Source organism: Galeopterus variegatus, unplaced genomic scaffold (genome assembly GCF_000696425.1).
Source record: "Galeopterus variegatus unplaced genomic scaffold, G_variegatus-3.0.2 Scaffold791, whole genome shotgun sequence".
NCBI lineage: Eukaryota > Metazoa > Chordata > Mammalia > Dermoptera > Cynocephalidae > Galeopterus > Galeopterus variegatus.
In genome coordinates, this window is record NW_007726902.1 from 381558 (window position 1) to 398798 (window position 17241).

A 17241-nucleotide genomic window follows, 5' to 3' on the forward strand; every position below is an offset into this window, starting at 1 on the left:
ATGCAAGAAACAACCTAGTAAAGCAAAGTTTCAAACAGCTTTTTGGAAAAAGAAGTAGTGTAGATAAAGTATTTCAAGAGTTCCCATGCTGTGGGCTATAGATTATATTCTTGGTGAGAATAAACAGAAATATCAGATATTAACTAAGAATCTAATTGAAGAGAATAAAAACAACTAGCAAACCTCAGGTAAGCCAAAGTTATCTAATTTAATGAGGATGATATAAAATTGATTCTTACGTATTCTGTAACTAAATATTCAGAAGATAATGCAAATTTTTTAGCAAATTTTTGATTTATGTTTAAAATAATAAAATAAATAATTAGTTGATGTTAGGCTTTGTTGTTGGTATTAACACATTCAAATGTTAGCTAAGTTAGCTAAGTTAACTATCACTGGTGAGAAAATGGATGAGAAATGGACGCCTTGAGAAATACAAATTCACTTTCATTTCCTGATTCATTTTCTGTTATTATCAAAGGCAGAAGTTGTTAATAAATCAGAGATAAATCCAAATTAAAGTCTAATAGATAATTTGCTAACAGTTCTTCTTTGCAGTTAACATGAACTAGTATATAAATTTTTAACAATAATACGTAATCATATCTAAATTCTCTGAAATTAACAAATGAGTTAATTACTGCTCATCTCCCTCCTGGAAGAAATGTGTTAGTACTTAATAGACAGATTGAGTTCTTGCTGCCTGAGTTCTGGTGAACCTTCGCAAGCTGTTTTAAAACCTTAGCTCAGATACAGCGACCATGACAGCAGCAGTTGACGCTTTAAATGAAAGGGGTAAGTCACATGCTACAACATGGATGAACCTTGAAGACATTATGCTTCGTGAAATAAGCCAGTCACAAAAAGACAAACATTGTATGATTCCACTTATATGAGGCACCTAGAGTTGTACAATTCATAGAAAGAGAAAGTAGAAAGGTAGTTACCAGGGGTTGGGGAAAGGGGAAAATGGGGATTAGCTGTTTAAGGGGTACAGAGCTTTAGTTTTGCAAGATGAAAAAGTTCTGGAGATCTGTTTTACAATAACATGTACAAACCTGATACTACAGGACTGTACACTTAAAAATGGTTAAGATGGTTAGTTTTATGTTATGTGTTTTTAACACAAAATTTTAAATAAATAAAAAATAAAGAAATGAAAGGGGCGATAGGCATAAGAGACACACCTTTAAGCACTTTAACAAAAAACTAGCAAAGACCCTTGAAATAGCAGCCATGGAGGAAACAGAAAGGCCAGAATCCTTCAGTCATGTAGCTTTAAATCAGCTTAATTGAAACAACAAATGAATAAAGGCAAGACGCAAGTCCTGATTATATCTCTTCCTAGTCCTCCTCATTCAAGTCAGAGGAGATTATATATTGTCTGGTTCATACAACGATCTTGAATTGGAGTTTCTTTTTTTTTTTTTTTAAAGATGACCGGTAAGGGGATCTTAACCCTTGGCTTGGTGTGGTCAACACCACACTCTCCCAAGTGAGCCACGGGCCGGACCTATTGAATTGGAGTTTCTTCCACACATCCTGCCGGATGGCATTTCAGTCAATGCCTCAATACCCACATGACATGAAAGTCACCATGTACTACTTTATATATGATAAGAGAGCACATGTACTAGGTACTTGATAAATATTCCATGAACATAATACTAAAAGCTCTTAGGATATCATCATCACCTCTCAACATATAAATGGCAAGAGCTAAAAAAACTCTGATCCTACTGTTAATTGGACAAATTAAATAAGAGCTGAGAGAACATCATTATGTTACAAGTCTGCAGGCCTTTTATATCTGAGGTAATTAGACTGGTGCACATGCAACACATGTTACTTGTTCATTCTTAAAATTAACTGTAGTTCAAAAGAAGATTATCAATGAAGCTATTTTTAAAAATAATTTTTAGCAACTAGCTAGCAGTCTCTATTTAAATTTTATAAAAGTTAAAAATTAATTAAAATTTAACAATAGTACTTTATTACCTCATCGGACTCAAAATCGACTCCTTTCGCTATTTGGCTCTGGGACATGCGTTTGCTGGATGATGTGCTTGACCATCTGAGGCAAAAAAGGAAAAAACAAAGACAATGAACTATAGAATTTGTCAGAAGTGACTTTCTAGCTAAGTTTCTCAACCTAGTAGCAGCCCTCAATTTTCTTTAATCTATGTTACAGGCAGTAAAAATTTAATGATAAGGAAAAGGACTCCCAGGCCAAGGTTTGAATTCCAGGTTTGCCATTTACTTGCTATGTGGCTTTGGGCACCTGACTTAACACTTTGTACCTCAATTTCCTCATCTGTAAAACAGGGATAATGTATATCCTACCATCGCCCACTTCTGAAAATTGTTGCAACACTGAAATATTTTTTATTCAAATCTCAGTTATATTACTGTACCAGGAAAAAGGGATCTCTGGAAAGGTTCACCACTCTCCAGGGTTGCTTCACTGCTTGCATTATTTGTGCTCAATCCAAATCAAATAGTAAAAGTTTACCAAGTGCTTGCTCTTTGCCAAGTACTGTGATAGGCACTGGGAACTATCAGTGAACAAGAAAATCATGATTCCCTTATGAAGCTTAACTTGTAGTAAATTCTTATGTCTTTTTATAACAGGAATTTTAAGTCATCTTTGATAGGGGCCTGCAAACTCTGGCCAGCCAGCCAAATCCAGCCTGCTCCCTGTTTTTTATGGCCTGTGAGCTAAGACTGGTTTTCACATTTTGAAATTTTACATTTTAAATGGTTACACACTTACCTACATAATATCCTCAGTTTTGCCTCTTGGCCTGCAAAGCCTAAAATATTTACTATCTGGCCCTTTTAGAAAAAGTTTGTTGACCCCTATCTTAAATGAAAGCAGTGTTTGTGAATTCTTAGTCCTCAATTTTACAGCCTTTGGGATGTTGTTACAGCAAAAGAAATACGTCCAAAGGTCTTGTCTGGACAAATAAGTTGAGAATCAAGAGATATTGTGTCAGAAGAAAACAGGAAAATTTCGCAAATCCTCATGCACAAAAGTAAAGGACAGGGGCATTTGTCAAGCAAACTTCAAGATCAACTAAGGTTCAGAGGTAGAGGATCAGCGAATTTATCAAGGTCCACACCTAGTAAGTGACAGAACTTAGATACTTATAAATTATTATAAATTATAAGGTATTTATAAATTATAAATTAAGTGAAATAACCATACCCTGCCATTCCTAAGAAATTCTATAAAAATAGTCTAAAGTCATTCACAGTTGCTGTCATTAGAAACACAAGTCTGCCAAGGCTGATTTCAGATTTGTTTCCCAAATGTCAATTTCTAAGTAGCCTCTCCTAATTTAAATAATTCTTATTGCTTGCACAATGGTTTGAGAGCTTAATTACTACTTTAAGAAGCAACAACAGAGATGAGTTTAGGAGAATGCTTGGCTTGAGTGACCAGCTGGGTGACCTTAGGTAAGTTACTTGGTCCACTGTGCCTTATTTTCTTCATCTGTAAAATGGGGATAACAGTTATAACTATATCTATCTCCAGGGATTGTTGGGAACACCACACAAGCTAATTCACTTGTAAAGGGCTCAGAACAGTGCCTGGCACATAAGAAGTGTTAAACAACTGTCAGTTATTATTATATTATTACCTCATGACTAAGTAAGAAGTCAAGAGACATTTTATTCTGCTGAAAAGCAGACAACCCCAAATGATAACAAAATCGAGATTTTTTTTAATATCCTTAAACATATATTAAATATACCAAAATAGTATTTTCATTAGTTCCAACAATAAAAAAGGGCCACACATACAGGCTAAACTTCCCTACTGTACTCATCTATTGATCCACTCCTGAAAAAAAAAAAAAACCCAGAAAGCTAGACCTGATTTGTTTGTGTGTTTTAATTTACAAAGGAAAGAACACACAAACAAGGACTTAGAAAGGGGCTCACTCTTCCTTCCATAACCTGAGACATCCTAATAGTCTTCCAATAAGTCTCCTTTTCCCCAAGTACATTTGAGTTAGATTTCTACCAGCTGGAACCAAAGGAGTCTTGTTTAATACATGTAAAAAACCTGAGAAATTCAAGTAAATCTTTATGAGCTAAAAGAACTCCCTCAACTACTTACCACAGATACACAAACCGACTTGCATCTGTGCCCTTCTTGTTATTTTTTACTCCTTCTACAAAGGCCAGTATGGGCTTCTGTAATTCTATATTCTCCTGGATTCTTTTCAAGATTTTCTTGTTGCTTTTTCTATTTTACCCAAGCTAAAACTTGAGACCGCAGGATAAAAACACAGCTCTTTTCTCTGCCTTCTCCTTCAAGGTGATCCCATCTATTCCAATGCCTTCACGTACCATCTATATGCCATCCAGAGGTAAATCCAGGTGCCATTCTAAACCCCTCACCTGAGCTCTGGATTCATATATCCAATCACCTATAACCTTTCTTCATGTAAATTTCACAGGCATCTCAAACGTTTCACATCTAAAGCAGATTCTATGCCCATCATCCTACAAACATCTGTTCCTCTCTTCTTTTATGCCCTTCCCAATATATGGCACAATCTTAAGGCTCAAGCAAGATACCTGAGGAATCAACCGTGATTCCTCATTCTCCTTCACTCCAAGTATTCAATCTATCCCCAAGTTCTGTCATATCTAGCTTCAAAATATATACTGAAACAGTCTATTCTCTCCATTTCCCCCACCACCAGCTTGTGCTAGCCTCCACCATCTCTCTTACCTGGACAACCTACAGTACCCTCCTTCCAGTACCTACAGTACTCCTGTCCTCCTGCAACCACAGGGAGCCTTTATAAAGTAAATTGGACAGTGCCATTCCTCTCTCAAAATCCTTCCCTGGCTTTCCATTGCATTAGTAATAAAGTTCAAAATCCTTACCATGCTTACCTGCCATTGCTGCTTGATTTAGCCCTGGCCCTCTTTTCTGTTCTCATCTCAAGCCACTTCCTTTTCCACAACACTTCAGTCACTGGCTCCTAAATTACACTAAGCTGGTTTCTTCCTCAAGACATTTTACATGTGCTTTTCCCTCTGCTTTTTGCAAGGCCAAGTGTCTTATTCTTAGCATTTCATCTTAAATGTTATCACCTCAGAGGCTTCCCCTGACCACCCTTTCAAAGTGGATGTCTGTGCCCTCTGCCACTGCTCTTTCTTGCTGCACCCTGATCATTTCCTTCAACACATTCTAACACATCTGTTGATCATCATCTCAAATGCTACCTACCTTCTTTGTAAAACCCTCAATGACCTTTTCCCAGGAAGACACTGGCAGTTTCCTTAGATTTCATTACACTTGAACAAGACATTCATCTTGGTGGATTAGCATTGCCCTGTATTTAGCATACCACTAAAGTGTATATTTCTTGAAGAGACATTTCTTTCATCTTTCTATATCCAGCACCTAGCATAAGGTTGAATGGATCTACTAGGTGAATGCGGAACTATACTTATCAACTTTTACAACATTGACTCTTAATTCACATAAAGCATATATTCTCAATGAGGTCAGTATTACAGCCAAGGAACAAAAATTGATTCCAGGGGGTGAGGTGGAGTGAGAAACCTTACATATTATAATGTTTTCTGGCCCTCTTAAGCTCAACCCTACCCAACAGAATTTCATTGTTAGTATTTAACTTCTCTCGGTAGGGAACAATCTAATTAAATTTCAGTCATTTAGTTATAATAACAAAATGGCTGAGATCATGAAAAAAAGCTTGAGAAACACTGATGAAAAGCTTTTCCTCAATCTCCCCCTTACTTCTATAGTCTCTGCTCATGTCACAACTCTCAGCTGAGATCATCATTCTCCCCCTACTAAGCCAAGCAATTCCTATCTTTGAAACCTCAGGTAAATTTTACCCCCTGGAAGGGAAAGTACAGGAAAATGGTCAGGGCCCCTCAGATGTTTGGAATCTTGCCAAGCATTTGACGTACATATGCATGTGCACCCAGGTGTTCCTTGGTTACTGTCTAATGTAACTGTGCTGTGCACCCAAGTGTTCCTGGGTGGTCTGAATCGCACCCAGGTGTCCTGGGTTGTCTGAATCGCACCCAGGTGTCCTGGGTGGTCTGAATCGCACCCAGGTGTCCTGGGTTATGGGACTTAAGTATAAAGGATGAGTGGCTCTGATCCACAGGGCCCAAAGCCCTCAGGGAGGCCATGAGGAGGCCACTACTGCTATTGGAGGCTGTTGCTGCAAGCTGTGGCTGCTGCTGCCGCCGCCAAAGCCCCTGGGATGTTCCAGGAAGCTGCCAGTACTGCTGCAACTGCTGCTGCTGCTGCTGCTGCTGCTGAGGAAGCTGAGGACTGAACTTGTGTCATCTGCCAATGGCTCCCAGGATCTTTCCCAATTACCTAGCTTGTGGACGTGAGTGTGAGGGATCAGGTGACCCAGCCAGGCACATGAGGGGTCTGGTGACCCAGCCTTGAATATGAGAGGTCTCTGACCCAGTCTGTATATGAGGGGTCTGTGAGCCAGTCTGTACAATGGTTTGAAGGGTCTGTGGGCCCCCCCATTGCCCTAGCTTTAGCCTTAGCCAGACACCCCTCTGTAAAGCTTTTTCTTCTACTCCAGCCCACATTCCTTGCTCCTTTTTCCCAGAGCCCATAAACACTCATATCTAGTCTGTATCATAAAATTTCACACATAATTATGTGCTGATTCAATCATCCTTTAATGGATTCAAATAAGTTGCCTGAACATAGTAACCATATTAAATGTTTGTTATGTCTCCCATCAGACCTAATATAATGCTCAAACAGAAAATAAGCATTTAAAAAAGGCTGTTGATTATTAAGTAGAAATTTTCATTAATTGAGTTTTGCTTAAGCATTGTTCACCCAAAATGTTTTTTTTTTTCTTTTTTTTTTTTCTTCAAAAGATGACTGGTAAGGGGATCCTAACCCTCGACAAGGCATTGTCAGCACCACACTCTCCCAAGGAGCAAACCGGCCATCACTATATAGGGATCCAAACCCATGGCCTTGGTGTTATCAGCACCGCACTCTCTCAAGAGAGCCACTGGCTGGCCCTCACCCAAAATGTTAACGTACAAAAGAAAATGGTAATAGTGAATCAAGTCAAGCTTAACAGCAACAGGCAAAACCCAGAAGAACCAGAAGAGCATATAAGAACTCAGAAGGCAGAGTAAGTCTATTTGATCCTCTTTTTAGTGTTTAGCACAGCACCATGTGTAATTAAGTACATAAAAATATAACGATGAAAAGCTGAAATCAAATATTAACAAAATATAAAATTATTTTCTGTTAACTGGGGAGAACATAGCAGTCCATCAAGAAAATCACTGAGCAATAAAGACAAAAGTAAACAAATTACAGGTTATTTAAATTTTCAATGAAAATACTTGCAACAAGGCTTCATTGACTCTATGAACTAGCCATTGGTCTGTTTCTCATTTCTCTACCTACTTCAGTAGTTGAAAATAAATCTGGTAAATTTCTACCATGTAGAAAAATGTGTAGCTGTAGAATACTACATAATTTCTAATTTTTTCAGATGTTTCTTTTTGCAGGAAGTCACTGCACCTACCTTTGATCTGTCTTTGAAGTGGTAGGAAAAATGTCTTCTTCCACATCTGATTCATCCACCTCAATCACCTAAGGGGGAAACAAAGCAACAAATAGTGTTTGTGGGAATGGAAAATCTGAATAAAAATGAATTAAGTAACTGAACCTAAAAGTGTTTTAAAAAAAAAAAAAAAAATACAGTCTGCCCTCTATATCCACAGGGTTTACATCCTTGGATTCAACCAGTTACAGACTGAAAATAATAAAAATAAAAATTAAAAATTAAAAAATAATACTACAATAAATAATACATATGAAAAATAATATGGTATAATAATGATTTACATGGCATTTACCTTGTAATAGATGCCAAGTAATCTAGAGATGATTTAAAGTATACAGGAAGATGTTACATGGGTTATATGCAAATACTACACTATTTTATATAAGGGATTGAGCATCGGTGAATTTCAGTATCTGTGGGGGATTTTTGGATACTGAGGAACATCTGTATACTAAAAGCTTCAAAAAAGGAGGCAGAAACCATATAAGTGGTAACTATTAAAACTAAAGCTGAGTCTGACCTCCCTCCAATGTTCCTCTTCATTCACAAATGGTGTTCCCTACTACATGCCTTAGCTCACTTCTCTCATGGCCATCACAGGAGCCTGGGTCCCTAAAGTTAGACTGAGTGACTTGCACAGGCTCAGCACAGGCTTGTGTGCAGACTGTGCTGTTATTTTCTTCATGGGTTCTGATGAGGGGTCAAACCATCAGTGTCCCATCTTCAATTTTAAGTGAGGTATCAGACTATAGGGGAAGTACTGAATATCTTTCTGTTACATTTATCCCTTTTAAATACCACTTGTTAGTGTTAATACCCAATAAAGATATTTCTGACTCTTAATTCTATCATCTAAAACACTATTCCTCTATATCTTGTGTTATAGTGACACTTGATACACACATCTGCTATGTCCTCATCGAACTGAAGTGCAGATGAGGTTGAAGCCAAGGACAAAATATTGAAAGAAAGCACCTCAGACCAAGAATACTGCTAAACCTCCTAAAATGCACAGGATGGTCCTTCACAACAAAGAATTATCTGGTCCAACATTAATATTGCTGCGACTGAGAAACTTGGATATTAGAGAGAAGAGTATATTTGGGAGTTAAGACACATGGGTTTTGAAAATGAAGTAATAAAAGAGTCCATACTGGACTCTTTGGAATCCAAAGGAGGAACAGAAGGCCCATGTTAAATCTAAAGCAGAACACAAGGGCTGGCCAGTTAGCTCAGCTGGTTAGAGCAGAGCCTTATAACACCAAGGTCAGGGGTTTGGATCCATCCCCATACTGACCAGCTGCCAAAAAATAAAATAAAATAAAGCAGAACACAAAGATCTTTAGACTCTGACCTTTTAATTTGTCTTGAGTCTAGCATCAGCCGTTAAGGCACAAGCCAGAGTACTATGAGTATAAGTAACAACAAAAACCCAGGTGTAAATAAAACCTTTAAATACACTGAACTCACCTTCAACATTAGTATTCTATGCATGGACCCTTCTGGTTCAACACTGTTATCTTTAAAAATATTACATATATATAACATTTATGGATTTCTAATATTGTGAACCACTATTTTTTTAAAAGGAAACAAACGAAAAAAAATCTTAGAGGCCCTTGGTCTAGATAACCAGTAAAGTTCTCTCCAGCTTTAATGTTCCACACTTTTTCTTCTTTTGTTTACTTTATAAATCAAAGAACTGACAATTCATAATGCAGGAAACATGTTATTAAAATACAACTATAATTCTTACCTCTGAATAATTCTTAGCAGCAACATTTCGGGAGGGCTGCTGTCTTGCAGATTTAAAGGCTAGAATGAAAAGACAAAACACCCATTATGTCATTCTTAAAATAACTTAGAAAAATTTCTACATGTCTTTAGTTGAAGGTTTTCTAAGTCTCATCTGCAAAAACCCATGATGACTAATTATAATCCATTTATATTTTTTAAAATCTGAAGGGAGGTGGAATTATATGCTCAAATAACTCAATGCCTAATTGTCAGTCTCATGATTTACCAGCTTATACAAATACAGTAACAAGCAGTATTCATAAATACACCCACACTAAAAATATTTCATAGAAAAATATCTGAAGGATAAAATCTGATCACCTAACCACTTAACTACAAATACATTGAAGATAAGCCTCCTATTCCCTTCTTTCTTTGTGGTTGATGATACCTTTCCCTGTGGCTATGTTAGGAGCTATGTGTTTCCAGAAGCTTTCTCATTCTCCTTTGCCTTGGTAGCCATACCTAAAAAATATGCCAGAGGGGAACTCTAAAACAGTGAATCTTTTATTCCCTGATAAAATTTTCCTTTGAATCCTTACTTTTTTTACTTTATAAACTTAGTTAGAACTTAAAGTTTAATTAACCCTTTATATTTCCCTTTCTTTTCCCTTGAGATCAAAACCTAGAATAAATTTCAAACACTTAATTGAGGTTTATTTTCTCCTAAGCCTTACAAGTTTGCTAATGTTAAAAATATCTCCCCCAAGACAACCCCCGAACTAAACAACAGGGCAAGGAAAGAAAAAGGGTTTAAAGAGCTAAACACTCAAAGAATTCTACAAAGTCCAAAATTCTCCTAGTCAGAAAACCTCAGGAATCTTTCTACCTAGCCTACAGTTATTATTTGCTCAAGTTTCCTATTCCAGATTCTACCCCCAGTCTTGTGATGTCTATGTGAGAGGACAGATGAAAGGCAGAAGCAGAGTTCTTATCTGACCTTCTCAATTATTGGTCTCACAACTTACTCTACTCAAAAGGCTGGACAGGGCAACTGAATGAAATCACCAGTGATCGTGATGCTTTGAAAGAATATTTCTGTTCAATATTTATTCACTAGTGACTTATTCACTAATTTTGAAATCCTTGAAAACGAGACACCTTTCTTTTTAGCCCCAGCAAACAGCAAAAGATGAATGGACATTTATGACATAAATGAACTTTACTGGAAAAAGCACTATGTTTTGTTAGGAAGGTAATGTAGTACAGTGGTTAAGAGCTCTGGTTTTGGAGTTAGACTCATTCTGACTTACTAGATGGGTGACTATGGCTAAGTTCCTTGGCTTAAAAATCCCAATTTCCCCACCTGTAAAATAATGTTAATGCTTCACGGAAAAATTTGTAGAAAGATAAAGAGGTAGTTAATGTGAATTTCTTTGGCAAGTGCCTAGTGGTCAGTAAACATTCAAATACATGTAGTATTGGTAGTATATGTAGTAGCAGCAGCAGTACTTACAGTGGTAAATTAAATGTAAAGGCAGTGGCTTCAGAGGTATCTTTTATTTGCTTAGTCCCTGTCCTCTGCTAACTTCAATGGAAAAATCTGGTCTGTCGACTCTTATTTACAACCACTGCTGGCTTTCCCAATAAAATTTCAGTACAACAATAAATCTCCATACTCTATGGAGCTTTTTATAATGAATTTGAACTTTATTTCTCTCTTCACTCTTCCATTATAACAGGATCTAGAAGTTATAGTTTTAACGTTGCTTCTGTCCCAAAGAGATGGCAAGTATAGTTAGTACCCCAAGGTTATTTTGTCAGACACCTAAAAAATAGCAAATCTAACATGATAAAAACATTTCACACATTAGTATTAAAAAAATTCAGTTCATTTTTCAAAAAAGACCCAGTATTGGAGGTAATCAGTTAAACTGGTAAAATCATTAATCAAATCAGTTAGATAAAAGACAAACTTAGACCACTGATTTATATAACATCCATCTCATAAATTTATTGTAAAACACTGCCACTGATAGCAGAAATCATATATTCAGTTTAAACTAGGTGCTGTGCTCAGTACTGTATGTACTTAAGCTCATTTACTATAACTACTCTGTGAATCCAATACAACATTGCCAAATTTATAGCTAAGGGACCTGACGTTATATAATAACACTGGTTTACACTTACTGAGGGGATAATATGTATAGACACCATGCCAGGTACTTTACACATACTTTCCAATTAATCCTCAAAACAGCCCAATGAGGTAGATGCAATCATTACCCCATCTTACAGATGAGAACACTGAAACTTAAAAATGGAAAGCTTAACTAATCTGCTGAAGGACACACAATTAGTAAACTGAGGAGTTAGGATTCAAAAACCAAGGTCTTTCTGACTTTAGAAACATGCTCTAAACCTTTATACTACATAATTGCTAAGTTATTTTTATTCAGCCATACTCAAGTATTTATGAGCATCTACTATATGCCAGGCATCATGGAGACAATGACAAACAAAAATGATGCAGACCCTGTTGTCACAGCACCTACAGTGCAAGGGTACCGAACCAGCAAGTGAACAGCAGGCTGACCGAACCAGGCCTGAGTCCAGAGCCTGGGTACTTAACCACAATGCTATGCTGCAAAAGGCACCACAATAACATGTTTGCCTGGAACATAATTCAGGAAATCTGAAGTTCCATATTAATTAGGTTTACTTACATAGCCTCTTTCTCACAGGTGAATTTTTTTACTTTAAAAAAATTAGTCATGCCAATTTGTAAAACTTTTAAAGCACCGTAACTGGTCTCTGGTCTCTCTATGCAAACAGAAACTTTATTCCATGTTACCAATGAGTAACAGAGCAGCAGTCATTACAGAATGATTGTGAAGGTCTCATTGGCATAGTGATTCTGAAGGAGCTGATGTTGAAGATTGAAAAAATGCTCACAAAAATCCCTATGAGACATACAGTCCTGATGGAAAGAAGGCAGCCACACGAGTTTTAAATTAAAAATTAAGAATAAAGCCTCTGTATCTGTTCATTGTAGGCTAGCCTATTCACACAAACACTCCTGCTGACAACCCCAGCTGTGGCCTCAAACACTGGGAAAAAAAAATTCTCAGTGGCATTGAAAAGCTGATCACATAGTAAGGAACTACCAGGCCAAAACTGAAGAAAAAACTAGAACTCAGAGAAGCACACAGACTCCTTTTTCCTGAGGATACCTGTCATCTGGGAAAATGTTAACACTGGTTTTGAGAGTCATGGAGAGAAAAGGAGAGAAGTACCACAGCCCAGGTCTGCCCAAGGTGGTGAACCTGATGCAATTCCTCTCCTGCTTAAGCTGGGACCCTGATGGTTAAAGAGAGACACATAGGTAAACAGGATTTCCCGAGCACAAATCACCTGACAGTCCAAGTAACCTTCAAGTTATAAATTTAGTTCAAAATGGTCTAAGTCTTGTGGTGCCCTAGAAGCCTGGAGAAACAAAGACAAATTTTCTCTGGAGAAAGACAATATATAGATGGCAAAGCATGCAAGGAAACAAGTCACCATAAATGAGAGCCAACAGAAACAGAAATCAGAAACAGACAACAGAAAGAGGGTAGACATTCTGACACTCTGTTATTAGACACAACACACAAAACAAATATCCTAGGCCAGCCAGTTAGTTCAGTTGGTTAGAATGTGGTACTGATAACACCAAGGTCCAGGGTTCAATACTTGGATCTATTAACTTCAAAAAAAAAAAAAAAAAAAAAAAAACCCCAAACAAAACCCAAAATATCCTTACCATGCACACAAAAAAATTAAAGACAAGCCAAAAAATATCTGCAGGGAATGTTTTTAGACTATTAAAAGTGACAGAGCATATTTTAAAAGAATCAAATAAAATTTCTACACCCCCCCCCAAAAAAAAATGAAAATTAAAAATTCAAGGGACAACTTTAAGAACAGATGAGTGAACTGGAAGATAGATCTGAAATCATCACACATAATGTAGCACAGAAAGAGATATCAACAGAAATTACAGAAGAGGTTAAGACATGGGAGGAAAGAGTGAAAAGGTCTTATATTAATTTAACTGAAGACCCAGAAGTGGTGAGAGCCGTCCTGCGATAGGGAACAGAATGGGAGCCTGAGGAGTGACACCCCTTGTTTAGCTAGGCTGCAGGGGGTCCCGTGTATGTGGCATGGCTCCGTGGAATTTCCTATTTGTTCACCTTTGGTTGCTTGACAAGGCTTCCCAGAATTAAACAGCCTAACCTTTTGGGTTGGTATGGCTTTGGGAGATTCCAAGGGCTGTGGAGTTTCTCAAAGGACATGTTAAAATACATCAAAATTAACTGGTTTATTTAAAGGGCATTGTCAGTACTAAAGGTGTTTTTGATGCATGTTCCCGGTATGGGTTGGCTTGATTTAATTTTGTTGTTGATTTTTCTTGTTAGTGGTGTGTGCACTGACCCACTTTGGCTGTGGTCATGCTCTTGTACATGTGGAATGAAGTTGTTATGTTGGAATTTTATCCACATCCCCCAGGGAGTCGGTGGGTCCGAGTGCAATGGTGTTTACAACTAATTGATCACAACCAGTTACAGATTTGTTTTTTCCCCATTCCCACACTTTCTCTTGATTTACCAAGAATATGTTGTTTCCTTAGTAATAATAAGAATGATATATAGTGTGTTTTTGTTAGCTTGAGTAGGATCATTTAATTTTTCACTTTGTTCCTTGTACTGTTCCCAGAGTCAATTGGCAAGGAAACAGAAAATTTTGTTATAGAGATAGGTAAAATAGTAGAGATACATAAAAAGGTTTTGATATTAACAGATTTTATTTATATTAGTTTAAAGTGTAATTGTTTTTAAGTAATATAAAATATAATAAGACATTATCATTAAGTTTCATTATAAAAAATCATGTTATAGACATTGTGATTTTGGTTAAGAATTAGAATAATTAATATAAAACATAAAACATTAAATTGTTAAATATAAGTAAGATTTAATAGGAGTTTAGAATATAAGTTTATGTGTAAGTTTAAAAGATTAAAAATTGTGATTCAGACTGAAAGTCTAACGTTTTGAAACTAAACATGCTGCTATTGTATAGTTTCCTAGCCACAAGCCACAGACTTTGGGGTGAACTACTGATGCATGAGTGGGTGTTTTTGTCACAGCATGAGTGCTTTGGAACATTTTGATTTTTCTTTTTCTATAGAGATGAAATGAGAAATGTTTTGATTAAAAGATAGATCATCATGTAAAAGATTAAGTAAAACATATAAATAAGGCAAGATTCATGTGGCTGTGGTCCACACTTGCACTAGACATCTGTGGTCTGTGTCTTTCTTTTTTCACCGAATTCACACCACCTATTCAGGTCCACCAAATCCTGCAGAACTGGTCTCCAGCACAGAAGGGAGGATAAAAAGAATAATGTAGAGGTATTATCTGAAGGATAACAGCTAAAAATTTTCTTAAAATGATGAAAGACACAATTCATAGATTCATGAAGCCCAATAAATCCTAAGCAGGATAAAAAAGAATGCCATGTTTAGATTTATCACAGAGAAACTGCAGAATACCAAAGACAACCAGCTGAGGGAAAAATAGATCATTTAAAAAAAATAAAAAGCAACGAGCTTAACTAACAGCTGATATCTTAAGAGCAATGGAAAACCAGAGACCCACTTTAAGTGATAAATTCTACCCACTGGTGTGAAGAAAAGCTTCACATTAAGCCAGGATGAAGAAAGGCATTTTGGGCTTAAGGTAAAGGTGAGTAATTATAAAATGTGCAATTCTGTAAGGTAAAGGTAAGTAATTATAAAATGTGCAATTCTGTCAGTTGCATGCTAACCAACTTTTGGTGTTTTCACTCTTTTTTTCTATGTTCCTGTTTCCCATATTCTTATAACAATATAATTAACATTTCATAGATGTGTACTATGTGCCAGGCTTTTTGCTCATTTAATCTTCAGAATAACCTAATACATTAGGAATTATTATTCCTTATTTACATGTAAACAAACTAGGAGAATGTGCGGCTTATCTAAAGTCACAAAGCTTTTATATGTTGTACTCGGAATTGAACTCAGCCTGGACCCTTAACAATACATGTTGCTGTCTTTTCTTTTTTCATCTCTGCTTTTGTAATACACCTGCCAAGAGTGGAATAGCATCTTCCTGAATGCCATTTCCTAAACTGTAATGAAGACAACATGTTTCTGAAGTCAAAAGCTAAGGACCTTAGCTGGCTCTCCTGAAGTACTGAATAATACTTGAATAAAAATATAGCAAGTGTTTTTGGTAAGGTTCCTTAGGAGTCATTTAATCGATCTCATGTTTGTATCCCTTCTACAATGTCAGTTGTCATCCAATAAATGTTGAAAACTTCCTTTAATGGAGTGACAACTCACTTCCTTCTAATAAATGCTGAAAACTTTCTTTAATGGGGACAACTTCCTTCCAAGGCAGCTTACTCCATCGTTATATTCATTAAATATATTATTCTATATAACGCAAAGACTCCTCTACTGAGAACCAGTAGCTAGGTTTCTAATCTTAACTTGTTCTGGAAACTAGTACATTGCTCAACTACTGGTTCTGGAGTCCAGAGAATGTAAGAGAAATCCAAGCTCTGGTACTAACTGGTTATGAAACCTTGGGTAAGTTACCTATCTTTTCAATGCCTCAGTTCTCTTTTCTATAAAACAGGGATAATATAATAAGTACCTACCCCAAAAGAGCTGTTAAGAGGCATATAGTAACTGTTTCACAGACATTAGTTATTCTCGTTACTATCAGTGGTTTTATCAACCCAGGGCAAATTGCTTTGTTCCCTCATCTATAAAATGAGGAAGTAGGCAAAGTTGTTCTTAAGTCTTTCAAGTCCATGCTCTCAGATAATAAACTTAAGTCAGTATGCTTCTAGCTTTTCCCATCCATCCTCACTGGGCCAGGAGTTTTTAATCTGGAGACACAGATGGGTTTCATAGGGATCCCGGAACCTGTTGATATTGAGTGTAATTGCATATGAGTACTTATTTAGAGAGGAGACACAGCTTTCATCGGATCCTTAAGAGAATCCATAAGCCAAAACAGATTTAGAACCATTGCCTTTGGAACTAAACATCTCAAATCCATTCCACTTTTCACATGCTAGAACTCAGTCTATGTAAAGACTTGAATCTTTCCCAGGTTAGATATCTGGTGTGGTCCACGCCATGGCGGGGTCTTGAAAAGAATAGCTTGGGCTGCCCTTTCTGAGTTGCCAAGGCCCCAGAGGGAGAGCTGCTGGCAGGGCCACAGCTACCAGCACTTGCTTTCACTGTAAAGATCTCCGCCTTGGCATAGTGGTGCTGCTTTCACTTTCTCTTTTGATGTTTTGGTCAGCGTGGCAGTTTCCTGAGTTTCCAAATGATGCAAAAAGTGACACACAAACAGTTGTTGTCATAAAATTAGATTATCCCACAAAAGATCCGGGAAGATTGAACAATTCCAAATTGTCCCTTTTGAGTCAATTTATTACACCAACGGATGTTTTAAAAACACCTTATGAATAGCCATGAGCAATTGTTTTTACCGAAGAAATTAATAAACAACAGAAATCCCCATCCTCTTCCCACCATCTGGGTAAATGACTGTATGGGTTATAAAATGGGAAAAGGAAAAATTTGGCACCCTCCTAGGGGACGTCCTAAATATGACTTAAGTTGGCAAACGTCATTTACAGGGGATTATGTTAATGGTAAGAGAATGGTTGGAATTAATGGAAGAAGAATTAAGTTTATGAGAAAGAATGCGTAGAAACCCTGTTACTCATTGATGTCCTAAGTTAAATAAAAACATCTTAGTAAGGTAATCGA

At 36.9% G+C, this 17241-nt stretch overlaps 1 protein-coding gene across 1 annotated transcript in view; it reads right to left on the reverse strand.

Annotated features, from left to right (window-relative positions):
• The window catches only part of MRE11A (MRE11 meiotic recombination 11 homolog A (S. cerevisiae)), a 100130-nt gene that overhangs the window by 32234 nt on the left and 50655 nt on the right, over nucleotides 1-17241 (reverse strand). Inside the window, exons 17-19 of the mRNA XM_008572479.1 lie at nucleotides 9379-9437; nucleotides 7581-7648; nucleotides 1999-2074 (exon numbers count right to left, since the gene is read on the reverse strand). Coding sequence (XP_008570701.1) covers nucleotides 1999-2074; nucleotides 7581-7648; nucleotides 9379-9437 — 203 coding nt within the window. The remainder of the gene's footprint in view (nucleotides 1-1998; nucleotides 2075-7580; nucleotides 7649-9378; nucleotides 9438-17241) is intronic.